The 13,734-nt window shown below is 32.1% G+C and overlaps 2 protein-coding genes and 2 long non-coding RNA genes across 5 annotated transcripts; 2 read left to right on the forward strand and 2 right to left on the reverse strand.

Moving 5' to 3' along the window:
• The first annotated feature begins 1,359 nt into the window (after window positions 1–1,359).
• LOC123897485 lies at window positions 1,360–9,069 on the forward strand. Its single transcript, XM_045948145.1, has 5 exons — window positions 1,360–1,707; window positions 1,903–1,933; window positions 2,304–2,891; window positions 3,235–3,253; window positions 8,475–9,069. The coding sequence occupies exons 3-5, from the start codon at window positions 2,331–2,333 to the stop codon at window positions 8,918–8,920; spliced, it is 1,026 nt and encodes a 341-aa protein (XP_045804101.1). The 5' UTR covers window positions 1,360–1,707; window positions 1,903–1,933; window positions 2,304–2,330; the 3' UTR covers window positions 8,921–9,069.
• On the reverse strand, window positions 4,508–8,458 carry LOC123897488. 2 transcript variants are annotated; one of them, XR_006805028.1, is made up of 6 exons: window positions 7,864–8,458; window positions 7,734–7,782; window positions 7,503–7,592; window positions 5,712–7,265; window positions 5,539–5,623; window positions 4,508–4,756 (listed from the first exon to the last, which is right to left on the reverse strand). It is a non-coding gene; the product is annotated as an uncharacterized LOC123897488 (long non-coding RNA). The 2 variants fall into 2 exon arrangements; XR_006805029.1 differs by having other exon boundaries at window positions 5,712–6,301; window positions 7,545–7,592; window positions 7,864–8,443.
• A 958-nt stretch (window positions 9,070–10,027) lies between the features above and the next one.
• On the forward strand, window positions 10,028–10,608 carry LOC123897489. Its single transcript, XR_006805030.1, has 2 exons — window positions 10,028–10,270; window positions 10,382–10,608. It is a non-coding gene; the product is annotated as an uncharacterized LOC123897489 (long non-coding RNA).
• Window positions 10,609–11,050: 442 nt separating this feature from the next.
• LOC123896263 (protein FAR1-RELATED SEQUENCE 5-like) lies at window positions 11,051–13,399 on the reverse strand. The gene is made up of 3 exons (XM_045946675.1): window positions 13,294–13,399; window positions 12,284–13,104; window positions 11,051–11,360 (listed from the first exon to the last, which is right to left on the reverse strand). The coding sequence occupies exons 1-3, from the start codon at window positions 13,397–13,399 to the stop codon at window positions 11,166–11,168; spliced, it is 1,122 nt and encodes a 373-aa protein (XP_045802631.1). The 3' UTR covers window positions 11,051–11,165.
• Between the last annotated feature and the right edge of the window lie 335 nt (window positions 13,400–13,734).

The following is a 13,734-nucleotide window of genomic DNA, read 5'->3' on the forward strand; positions in this document are numbered from 1 at the left end:
CACGCCCTAAGGGTACATACGAATAGAGCTGTTAGATGGGCTGGTCCGACCCAGTGGGCCAAATTATATAAATGGACCAGACTGACCCGACCCAATTATTATTGGGCTATGTATTAGCGAATCCACCCCGACCCATATGGACTATGTGGACTAATGGGACAGCCTGACCCAATTTTTTTTTTCTTTCCATTTATTCAAAATTATTATGTTTTAATTAATATTTATTTTACTTTATAATTTTATAATTTAGGACAGAAGCAATATTCGTCTAAAATAATTAAGACCGACAGAGTAAAATACATATAGTATCAACTTTGCCTCAAACATGATTATCTCGTGGAGTAAATATGTGGAAAAAGGAAAATAAAAATATAGAGCTTCAAACAAAAAATGGAATGGGGCAAGTATCATGTTTTCTGTCTTAAAATTGTTTGCTAATGTTATAATAAAACAACTGTGACATATCATTATGAAGTGACAAATCAATCTTAACTAGTTATTCTTAATTCATGTATGAATTGGAAATAGTTTAGTTGGTGGCTCTATATAGGGCTTTAATTAGGGACCCCCATTATTTGCTGTCCAATTCATTTTTTTCATTTTTTTCTTTTGATGTAACATACATTTGATAGCTTAATACTAATACATTTTTTGGGTTGGAAACGTGGCAGATTACAAAGGTTAGAGGGTACCATTATTTAATGCATTACTTTAGGTACATAATTTTTAAGTTCTAAAATCCAAAATTTTAATCAATTGTAGGACCTACCCATGTTTGATTGTCAAAATGATAGTATGTATGTCTCTTGCAGCCTCCTTAGTCCTTAAGCTGACCCTGACCAGTGACCACCTCTAAAGTTAGAGTCTATATCTTTAATTAATTTGAGGTTTAAATACATTAATTTTTTAATTTAATTTATGACATTGGAATTTTATATACTCAAAATTATAGTAATAAAATTGTTCCTTTATATCAACATAGTTGAGTCTCATAGAAATGACTAAAATCTCACATGATAAATTAATGTTTGAATACCGGTTGAAATAAGTATGTACATTTAGTATACGATGATATTTTTTTTTTAAAAAAAATACTTGGTATCCGGCCCTATGACCGACTAATCTAAAGGGACCAATCCCACCGCCCACTTGCGGGGACCCCATTTAAAGTTAGAGTTTTTTTTTCTCTGTAGTGCCCACCGAAATTGACACCAGGGGGAATCGAATCTGAGATATTGAGAGAAGCATACTCCAAGGACCAAAGTATCCGATAATACTTTGAATATAATTTGTCCTCCTATAAAACAAAAAGAAATTTGAATAATTTCCACTCTTATAACACCTGCACATTCTTTTGTTTTCCTTTTCATAACCCAAAATCTGGCCAATTGATGTTGGCATAAAAGTTGGTGTATAGGATTAAATAATCCTTAGCCTTTTTGTATGAGAAAATATATATTTGCACAAAATCCGGATTAAGAATGAGATTGTTTATTATGCTGCAGTTTACATTGAGCACTGTGTAATCAACTTGTAAATTCATATATACATAGAAAAGACACACCAACAATGTATTTCCAAGATATCAAATAAAAAAACTCTACTTATTTAGTCTAAAGTAGAAAACATAGTTCCAACACAAAATTGTTTATTCTCAAGTCTTCAAGACATGTTCATCATTGAATCTTATTACAAAATTTATATCAGGTAATAAAGATGAGCCTAAGTGCAATGCTTGATTGTATTTTTTATGCATATAGTTGAAAAGTAAAAAGTCTTAATGTCTTAAGTTCCATGCTGGATTTTGCTTTCATCTTAAAAGTATCTTGTTTCATGTTCATACCATTAAGCTTATAAGTATTCTGCTTTATAGTTTTCATCCTAGTTCTGTATCTTTTGCAGATAAGGGCTTGAAGTTTGGCATCAACTACTTGTAAGTATTTAATCCTCTAGACTCGTGAATTTGTTTATTTTCTGCTTAAAAGTGAGTTACATGTAAACTGATTTATATTTGAATACATTTGTGTAAAAAGTAGATTGAACAATAAGTTTGAGTTTAAAAATCCATCGTAGTGGCAAACTCTCCAGATTATAGCTCCAATAAGTTAGAATCAATTATACTCGAGAACAGCTAAACACGTCAAAAGAACTAGTTTCCCTTGATTCCAATGAACTTTTTCAAAAGAATTTTGTTTCCCTTGATCCTATGTTTTTTTACATTAGTCATATCTCGTGTCCGTGTCTGAGTCCGGACTTTATACACTGCTAGCCTTGTTTATATTTCCTTTCACCCTTGTGATCAGGTGTGAAGTGTTCCATAGATACTTACCATGGGATGCATTTCATCAAAACTTATTATAGCAAGATCAATCAGTTACCATGAAGAGAGAAATCAAAGATCAAAAGCTAATAGTATTCCTTTGCTTGAAGAATTAATCATTTCAACTAGTGGTAGTGACCAATATCTTGCTGCTCTTGTCTGCACAGCAAATAAGCTATCCAATAAATTGCATTCTAAGAGCTTAAGTTCTAACACAACTTCAAAACTAGCTATTGAGCCTGAAAGTTCTGAAGTTATTGATGAAAATTTGGAACATTCGACAATATTAGAAGCGAAACTATTTGAGAGTGATCAGAAGAACAGGTCCAAAAGTTGGCATTTTCCTGAGCATATTGCATACTCTCTTAGTCAAGAGAGTTCATCTTCTTCTGAAGATAAAGATGATTTGAGATCCAAGAGTGATTTAGGTAGTAGAAGTTTTCACACAGTTGAGGAATATGATGATATTGTTAACAGAATTTGGTTAAGCAAGTCACAAATAGTTCAGCGAAGTGATTATAATGATGATGACAACGACGATGACTCAGCAATGATGACGACGATGACTCAGGTATCTGAATTTTACTATATTTTTAAATTGTGGAAACGAGAAATTATTATTAATTAAAGTGACACTGATAATAGAGGATTTGAACTCAGTCCCTTAAGGTTACAAAGGTCAAACTTTTACCACTAAGTTGACACCAATGTTGTTAAATAGCTGCTATAGCGCTATTGCATAGTGGAATTAGAACAAATCACTATTGTTCCGTGATGGCTTATTTGGTACAAAGTTTTGTGAAAATGCGACTATAGTAGAGTGGTGCTATACCACTGTTGTATAGTACAATTTGAATAAAGTGTTATTTTATGCGATCCGCAATTGACAACATTGGCTAACACATGATGGACAGGTATCTGAATGTACATCTAACTAGTTAGGAACCCGTGCAACGCACGGGCGAGGGCAATTGTATTATCTCATTAAATATAATACTTAGACAATTGATTGCTAACATAACACAACCATATAATAAAGACGTATAATAATATAATTGTTGTTATAGTTAAAACCTAAACCAACAAACAAACAATAACTTAAGAGTATCTAAGTGATAATAAATGTAGATAGAGTTCGAACTGAAAAACATAATAAACTACAACACATCAAACATAATTATACTTATATGATTTATTTATATATAATATCAATAGTATATACTATAGCCTCCCGTGTTATAAGAACTGAACAATAAAGAATGATAAAAAATGGCACAGAATCGAGAAATAAATTACTTAATTATAGGATTTATTTATATATAATATCAATAGTATATATTATAGTCTACCGTGTTAGAAAAATTGAACAATAAATATTAAATAGTGACAAAAATTGAACAAACTATATTATAGCCTCCTGTGTTATAAGAATTGAACAATAAAGAGTGACAAAATTTTTAACTATTAACTATACAATAAAAATGACACGGAATAGAAGAACAAATTACTTGATTATATGATTTATTTATATATAATATCAATAGTCTATACTATAGTCTCCCGTGTTATAAGAGTTGAACAATAAAGAGTGACAAAAATTCAACAATAGTCTATACTATAATTTCCCGTGTTATAAGAATTGAACAATAAAAAATGACAAAAAATTTAACTATTAACTATAGAATATGACATATGAATTTAAAGAGAAGATATATCCTATTTGAAATATCACATAAGCCACCACATAAAAAACTTCTTTATAGTTATAATAAGCAATTATTATGCTCTTTGTCATATAGTTATAATAACTTCTTTATCTTCTTCTCTAGCTCCTCTAATGCAAAAGATTATAACTTCCCTTAGCAGATTACATCATGGTACCATTTTGATGCCTTGTACGAAGAAATTAAATCTTAAAAATGTTCACAAATGGTTAATCATCAGATCAGACATGATAATAAGAAAATAAATCAGCAGGGAAAATGACAAAACCAATTTGGAACCATCAACCAATTTGATTGATATCGTTATAGTAAATGAGAAATCCAATAAGGAAATAAAAACTACCAAGAACAGGATGTATTTTCAACATACAGCCAATATCAAGATATTCAGATACTACAACTACTGTATATGTGTAATAACCAATACCTTAGCAACGAATCATTAAAAAATTAGGGACAAAAATCAGAAAAGAAAGTGATTTATTCTTCATATTCTAGACAATTTAGAGTTTACACTACAATTCAAACAATAGTTCTTAACTTACATTCCTAATTGAAATAGATTCATTAATTTAATAATCCCTATGTTATACAACAAACAAATAATACACACTATAAAACTATATATAGTCCTCAAAATGATCTCATTGTTCTGTAACAATTTGTGTTGGTGTTATCTCCCTTTCTAACCTCCCTTCATCTTACCTCTTTCCTGCAACCATTCCACACCCATGTCAATAGTTGATGACAAAATTATAACAGAAGACAATGAGATTAGAATCAGTTAACCTACATAAGCAATTAGCTTCCCATGTGGGAAAAAAGAGCAGAAAAACAGGTATTGGAATGAACAACTTTGGTCAATCAACCTACACCATGTTTATACTACATTTTGTTTGGAGGACTCTAGTAGATTTGAACCAATAAGTCATTGTGTATCCATTTTTCAAGTTTCCGTTCTAATCCAGTGTGCATTTTCATAAAGGTGTTGTGCACACTCTGATGAAGAGCATACATAATTAGTCATGAAAGATTCTAAACAGGGCAATTTGTGAAGGGATACATAATTAGTCTAGTATATCCTTCAAAACTTGATAAAAAATCTGACAGTAAAGACATGACATATTGATCCATATCATAATTAGTTAAGGATGACACTTCAATAGTAAAGACCAATATAGTTAGCAATTAACAGTGATTAATAATAAATCACCTTAAATTCCTCTGCAAAGAGGAACCGAAATTTCGAGTTTTATGTAAATCAAATTCAAACCAGTTTCATGTAACAAAAAGAAACCTACATGTAAGCCAAAAGTTTGGCCTTGTGTGAAAGTTATAGGCCTTAAGATTAACCAATTCCAAAGGTTAAACATTATATCTCTTTGACTATTTCTCACTTTATTTCATCCCTACTACTTCAGCATGCTAAATTAATAAAAACAAATCAATAAGAGGCAAAATATTATCCCATGTGGAACCAAAGTGATTACTAACCTTTAGAGCTTGTACTTCTTAAATTGTTTTGCTTATGCATGCATCTCCAGAGCTATTATTACCCCATGTGGAGGAAGAATATCCTCTGTCGAAAAACAACCAGTAGAAAATAAAGTGAATATCAGTGACAATAATAAAAGAAAGAAAGTAAATGACCTCACAATGATTGTCACCATTTAATCATAACCTTCTACTTCCAATTCTTCATTGAAACTTGACAGGACCAATTACATTATGCACTCATAGTTTGAGTTATGCGCCCTTCATCCTCTTCAATTAATCTCCCCTTCAACTATTTATGATGGCAATATTAAAATTCCATGACAGAAACCATTCAAATGTTAATCTCCATTGTAAAAGTCATGACAGTAGCCCTCCGAGACAACATGTGACAAAAGTAATTCATCTTGTAGTTTGTTCCTATTGGAGCATAACAGAACAAATATATTATAAAAAGCAAGAAAATCATATTATAAAAAATTCTAATTCAACATATAAAAAACAATATAGCATTTCAATCAATGAGTTTTCTTGAACCATGTGAATTCAAATGTTCATCTTTGTGACTGTTTGAGGTTAACATAAACTGACAAAGCCAAAAAAAGTTCAACTTAACTAAATGTGACCATTCAAACTCCATCATCTCTCACTTCTGCAGTTGTAGCTGATATTTGTAGCAGCGGTGTAGCAAAACCTTTTTCCAAACCAAAAGTCTCTTCTCAAGTAAAATGAAAAACCTTGAATTAATTTCGGTTAGTAGAACCTGTAAAAGGAACCGTAATCAAGTTTATGAAAGACATGGTTCAAATCTTATTATAAGATACACTGGTGCAAATCATTCCATATATATAAATCATTTTAACTGACAAAGTACTCTCAATAATAAATCATGTTATGATCACTCAAGGCATGAAATTAAACCACAACCTCCAAAATAGAGCTGATGCATATTAGTTCCTTTTCAATAAGGTGCTATATATCAACAAAGACTAATTTTGAAATTATCAACTCATGTGTTTATGGTTAAAAAATAATAGGAAGGTTTGTTCATGCAAATGAAGCACTAACTAAAATTTCCTACTAATAAGGCATATCTAATAGATTAAATCAAACTAACAGTCATTATTCCTAATTAATGGCTGATGTCTATCCACATGTGGCAAAGGGAAAGAAACCAAACCTCTTCATTATTGTGTGGCTGCAAAAAAAAAATCAGAATATTTTTAACCTGATTGCAATTAAAAAATAAATAAAAGACTAATAATGTCATGTAATTATAGGTATATAGAAAAGACTGCAGGTTTTCCAAACAGTTGTCAGCAATCAAAATCAACAAAATAGATTCAAAATCAAGCAAAATCAATTTACCATCCAACAAAGTAAAGAAAGATCATAGATTCAAACATTGAGAATGAGCAACATATTCAAGAAAGTTCATCAATCTTCTTGGATTTCTGTAAACTTGATGGCTGGTGCATAAAACTTGTGGCCAAACAAAACCGGATATTAACATTTTTATTAAAAAAAGCCAGTAAAGCATACATTGAAATCAATAGAATCAGTATCAATTAATATTGTAACACAGTAATATGAGGTTAGCCTAATTAAGTGAGATTGAATCATTACTCCATTTACCTGTGACATGAAATTCATGCTCTAATCTTCTTGGAAATTATATTGACTTTCTCAACTTCCTTGTTGTAACTATTACATAGAAATCCAAAAACCTACTTCATCCAAAAACCAATTGATAGAATAAATTAAATTAGTTGTTAATTTGAAATCAAAATTTAAAAGCAGTTGCTATCAATATGAGTAACTTGAGAAATATTAGGAACTCAAGTTTTCCAACAATGCAAACTTATATACCAAAACAAACAAAAAACAAATCAATTAATAAAGTTCAACTTAGTTGCACTAAACAAAAAAATAAAATAAAGGAACACAATAAAGAATAAATTTACCAAGAGATTTGCAAAGATTAAGTGGTGGATGTGAATGCTTACAAAGTCCAGTTCAATTGTACTGATATAGATGTCAACATATGAATCATCCTGTTTCAATAAAATAGAGAACAATCAATTGAAACAAATTTCAATAGCAGCGAACAATCAATCATTAAGCAGAGGAGTGAAACAAACAAAAAATGAAAAACATAAATAAATAAATAAAGCTGCAGAAAGTTTAAAACTTACTCGAGAACAACTTCATGGCCACTCATAGGTTCTTTTTTTCAAAAAACACCTAAAAACATACACAAAAGATCTATTTATGTCAATCTAAATGAACAAACAAAAACCAAAATATTTTATATCACAGTGTTACCTTTATGAGTATAACCAAAATCTTCTTCAGTTCTTCCATAAGTAGCTTTATTTCCTCCAAATTCTTGAATCTCGGTCATCTTCTTCCTCCTACCATAGGTTTTGGTGTTTTTAGAAATGGAATTGGAAGGAAATTTCGATAGATAGATAGATAGATAGTGAGAGATAGAGTGACAGAGTGTGTGGAAGATGAAACTAAAGGAGAATTTGAAATTTGAAACCAAAGAGAGAGGAACGTGATGTTGCTTTCATTGTCTGAACTCTCTGAAACGTGCAGTGCTGTTCAGGGGATTTGCATAAATGGAGCTAGGTTTTGCTGTGTACAACGCGTGGAGGGAGAAAGGTTATGCGAGAAGAAGTAATTTTTGCCAGATAGCGATTTGTTTTTTCTCTTTTGTTTGGGTTTGTTGGACTGGACCGAATAGGATGGACTGGTGTTTTTTGGCCCAGCAAGAAATGAGATGAAAGGGAGGGAAAAGAAATTCAAAATGATGGCCAGAAGAAGCAAAGTTTTTGTCATTTTGTCCAGCTAAGATTTCTTCTGCTGCATTGTGTGATTGACACATGGCAAAACTTACCCTAAAGCTGTGTTGAATGTGTGTAGTTAGAATGATGCTACTCATCATACTCAGAATAAAGATTCTACCATCAAGAAAATGCAACCATTATGCTTAAACAAGAATGAGAAAGTGATTCAAAGTCATAAAACAAAAGTTCTTGAGAAGGGAAATAAGAGAAAGGATATAGCAAAGAGACTAGAATCCCTTATAATTCCATCCAATGTTGAATCTCCTGCAATTGCTACTCTTAGAAAATGGCTTCCTGCAGATGGAATATACTCTCCTAGTTCCTACGTCACACCAAAATTTGGAAGCTATTCATCAACAAACATTAGAAATGAAAATGAAGATGAAGCAAGTGAAGATTCAATATTTAGTCAAGAGTTAGTATCTGCTTTTGAACAGTGTATGCAAAAGCTTGAAGCAGAAGAAGAAAATATTCTTAAACAAATTTTAGAGAATGTGGAAGAAGAAATTGATGAAGGAATGAAGAATTAAGAACACTCACTACTACATGGAATGTAGTGACTCTAGTTTGAGCTTTGAAACCAACCTATTACTAAAGTCCCACATCGGGAATTTATAAACAATAGAGAGGTGGGTTCATCTATAAATATCAGCGGTGGTGTTGCAATTGTTTTTTAAGCATAAAAGTTATTTCAATTTCAATTTTGCTTGGGTTTCAGTGGAAATTTAAATTATCTTTAAAATATTTTGTTTTCGATATTCTTTATAATTTTCATTGAAAATATGGCTTAGATGCAATTTTGGCCACTTAAGTTTCATAATTGCTTAATTTTGTCCCTTCATATTTTAATTGCTTGATTTTAACCTTGTTTCACAATTGTTTGATTTTAACCTTTCAAGTTTTAATTGCTCGATTTTGGCCTCTTAAGTTTACCTCTTTTTACATTTGCTAGCCTCCCGTTGAATTATAAAATATTTTTTTTATTATATGTAGTTTGTAAAATAATTTTGTTATATAAAAAACTAAAAAAACATTTTATGAATTATTTTTTAAAAACTTTGTAAAATTTTTTTTAAATAAAAAATAATTATTAAACTTTTTATTAAAAACAGTTTTTAATATATTTTTATAAAAGCAAATATTATTATATTTTAATTTTTTAATTTATTTTAAAATGTCACATAAGCAATTTATAGTCAAAAAAAGTCAATGTGGGGCTAGCAAATGCAAAATGGGGTAAACTTGGGGAACCAAAATCGAGCAATTGAAACTTGGAGGGCTAAAATCAAGCAATTGTGAAACTTAGAAGGTTAAAATCAAGTAATTGAAATATGGGAGGCCAAAATCAAGTAATTGTGAAACTTAGGGGACCAAAACTGCATTTAAGCCAAAACTCTTCCATTTTTATTTGACTCAAAGAGGCGTTTTTTTTGTTGTTGGTATTTTTGGTATTTCAAAGACGCGCGAGTCCAGATCCTCTCCATTTCGGCAATTAATGGCAATCTCCTTTTCTTTTCATAACCAGTTGGCACATGGAAAAATGAAAATGAATGGCTCAGATTTAATAATCAATTATTTTAAAAATTAAAAATAAAAAAAACCCTATTCTCTTCTTCTTCTCACGATGGATTCTACCATATTCTCTTCTTCTCACTTCTCACGATGGTCACCGGAAAACATGGCTCCCTTCTACTTCGCGACGCTCACCAGAGAAGGCTGCTACCCAATATTGCATCTATTTCAACTTTCGTCGTTGTTGTAAAACCGCACGACGGTGTTTTAATTCCTAACCTCGACGGCAGAAGCTCGGTGATATTGATTAATAGCTGACGGTGGCCGAACAGATTTTACAACGATGGAATGAATATGAGACAGAGCTTGTAATTTCTCCCTTGTTCTTGCCTCTCTTGTTCTTCCCCCCTCTCAGTTTTTCTCTATTTTGCACATGTGGGTTGATACAAATTTGTATGTGACATTGATCATTGTAACAGAGGATTCAGATGATTTTGGATGAATTCATGTCTTTGATGTAACAAGTGAAAGCAAGAGAAGTAGACAAAGCAAGTATTACTAAAGTCATACAAGAAACATAGAGAAAGAATTGACACAAGTTGTATTAAATTGTAATATTTACTACTGAAACATAGAGGCTGGATATGTTGCACATAAGTCATACAAGAAATACAGAGAAAGAATTGACACAAGAAGTGTCTTGCTATTTGGTTTGCAAACTTTGTCTAAGCTATAGTAGTTTGGCTTGTTTTTGCCTATAGTAGTTTGAATTGTAATATTTACTACTGAAGTGTCTTGCTATTTTTTCTTTAAGGCTAGTTTGGAATATTATAGCACAATGCTTATACTACTGCTGCTACATGTGTTGTAATATAATGAAGTATAATGCTATTCAAATAATTTGTTAACCAATTTGAGGTTTTCTGATGCATATACACTTTAACTGTGTTGTAAAAGATACATATAAACTTGGCATACAATAATGTTGCAAAAAAAATTTCAACATATAAATTCAATAATTTTGGCATGATAAAATGGACTTCAAATCAGTACTTTAAACCAGCAAATGTTTTACATCAGTAAATGGCTCACATCAGTACTTGCTCAATCTAGTAACTTTGACAAAAGCTTGTAATACATTACATGTCCTTCAAAAAAAGAATGACAAAAGTCCTACAAAACATTATAATTCAAAATAAACATTGCAAGTCCCCTAAGATCCTCATCTTCTTTGTTGAATTCTATCTTCAGATTCACTTAAATTCAGATGTAAAAAAGCTGATATGCAGTTCCATGTTGACTTGCAGCCTCATGCTGATATGCAGTTCCATGTTGACTTGCAGCCTCATGCTGATATGCAGTCCCATGTTGACTCGCAGCCCCGAGCTGATACGCAGTTCCATGCTGATATGCAGTCTCATGTTGACTTGCAGCCTCATGCTGATATGCAGTCACATGTTGACTTGCATTCCCAATGAGGTGATCTTGAGATGGAGAGATTGAACTGCAGTCCAATGCCAATGGTTGCTGCAAATTAAATATATGTATATCGTCAATACATATAAGAATTAATGTTTACTACATAGTTATTGTAAATATGAGAAACTAGTAACAAGTAAATTACCATTTTATTTGCAGGCTTTCTCATTTTCTGTGATTGGTTTCCCTTTCTCTTTCTTGCCAGTCTTTCAACCCAAGATTTGGGTCTCTTTTTTGACTTACATAAGCAAATGATTTTTTGACTTCAAATGATTTTTTAAATCAGCATTAAAGCTTTCACTTAATTGAGTAGATCTCATACCGGCAGTGAAAGTTTTCCGAACATAAGCCCATGCCCATTTTTCCTTCACTCGAAAAATTGTATGCAGCCAAGAATCAGTTGGAACCTTATGCTCAGCAAGCAAAACTTCCCATGCACTCAAAAACTCGCTTTCCTCTTCATGTAAATCGATGCATGCTTCAAAAGCCGTGTTGAATTGAGAACTCTTTTGATATAGATGATTTACATGCTTCATAGCATTTTGCCTTATATGCCAAGTGCATAATCCATGAAATGTTTCTGGCATAACTAAAGAAATAGCCTTAGCCATTGCAGGATCTTGATCGGTTAGAATGGTTTTAGGCTTTTTTTCACCCATTGCTTTGAGAAAAGTTTCAAATAACCATTGAAAAGAAGGGGTTGTTTCATCATATAGCAATGCTGCCCCAAAAATAACAGTTTTCCTATGATTATTAAGGCCAACAAATACTCCAAGTGGTCGATAATCCTTATTTGTCTTATATGTGGTGTCGAAAGTGATCACATCACCAAAGTACCCATAATCATTTATCATTTGTGCATCTGCCCAAAATATATTTGTTATTTGCTCTTCAACATCCATTTGAAATTCATAAAAGAATGAAGGATTTTCACTCTGCTGTTTGAAATGCATCAACAATGCACCCACTTCACCAAACTTTAGTGTATGCATTCTCTTGGTTCGAAGGTAATTCTTAAGGTCTTGTCTTGTATATCCAATAATTTCTTTTCCACCAGCTTGCTTGGACACATAATTATGGAAATCTTTTGGTTTTAGTCCAGATTCATCGGCCAATATAATTTGAGATGCTTGAGACTCGAATATGCGTCGATGAGAGCGAATCATATGGACATACTCATTTGGTTGAAGCATGTGATTGTGTTGAGCAACAAAGTCAACAACCTTGTATTTTCCGATCTTCCGATCAAGCGAAATAACCATGCGTGCTTGACATCCAGTTCTTGTTTCTGCTCTAGGATCTTTTGTCAAGTAATCTCGCTTGTCAACACCTCGATTACCCTCTTTGAAGCATGTGAATCTTCTGGAAGTTAGAACTCCATCTATTTTGCTTTTATTCCCATATTCGCGGCGAATACCGAACCCCATTTTCTTGCTGTACTCGTTATAAAAATCATAAGCTGCTACCTCGGATTCAAAGAGCAACAAGCATGAAGAACAAGAGTGATGAACAAGAGTGATGACGGAGCAACAACCAGCAGAGTGATGACGAGAAAGTAGTGAAACTTGGAAGGAGCAACAAGCGGCGATGACGACGGCAGTGTGAAACTTGAGGACAGCGAATAAGCGAAATTCTGTCAAGAATGAAGAACAAGAGCGCGTCTTTTCGTTTCCTATTCCATTATTAAATCTGAGCCATTCATTTTCATTTTTCCATGTGTCAACTGATTATGAAAAGAAAAGGAGATTGCCATTAATTGCCGAAATGGAGAGGATCTGGACTCGTTTTTAGCCTCGTTTAATATATGCAAATATTTTTTCATTTTGTATTAACAAAATTTGTCTTCATTTTATTTCTTATCAAGGGGATAATAAAATGTGTCAATAAAAGGAGATAATAAATTTGTGTGCACTTTTTGTTAGCAATAAGAGAATTCTTGAGAAGGGAAATAAGAGAAAGGATATAGCAAAGAGACTAGAATCCCTTAGAATTCCATCCAATGTTGAATCTCCAGCCATTGCTAGTCTTAGAAAATGGCTTCCTGCAGATGGAATATACTCTCATGGTTCCTATGTGAGACCAAAATTTGGAAGCTATTCATCAACAAACATTAGAAATGAAAATGAAGCTAGTATCAGCTTGAAGCAGTGTATGAAAAAGTTTGAAGCAGAAGAAGAAGAAGAAGAAGAAGAAGAAGAAGAAGAAGAAGAAGAAGAAGAAGAAGAAGAAGAAGAAAACATTGTTAAACAAATTGTAGAGAATGTGGAAGAAGAAATTGATGAAGGAATGAGGAACTAAGATTCAAATTCAAACAAACCTATTATTGAAGTCCCACATCGGTAGTTTATAAACA

The sequence above is a fragment of the Trifolium pratense genome, linkage group LG7 (genome assembly GCF_020283565.1).
Source record: "Trifolium pratense cultivar HEN17-A07 linkage group LG7, ARS_RC_1.1, whole genome shotgun sequence".
Classification (NCBI taxonomy): Eukaryota; Viridiplantae; Streptophyta; class Magnoliopsida; order Fabales; family Fabaceae; genus Trifolium; species Trifolium pratense.

Excerpts from the sequence above, each read along its gene's own strand:
- LOC123897485 (XM_045948145.1), top strand. The coding sequence starts at position 2,331 with ATGGGATGCATTTCATCAAAACTTATTATAGCAAGATCAATCAGTTAC.
- LOC123896263 (XM_045946675.1), bottom strand. The coding sequence starts at position 13,399 with ATGGCTGGAGATTCAACATTGGATGGAATTCTAAGGGATTCTAGTCTC. Across the intron at positions 13,105-13,293 it reads TCTCTTATTGCTAACAAAAA|TTGACACATGGAAAAATGAA; the intron begins GTGCACACAAAT and ends TTTCATAATCAG. Across the intron at positions 11,361-12,283 it reads CATTCTTTTATGAATTTCAA|CATGTGACTGCATATCAGCA; the intron begins ATGGATGTTGAA and ends AATGCAAGTCAA.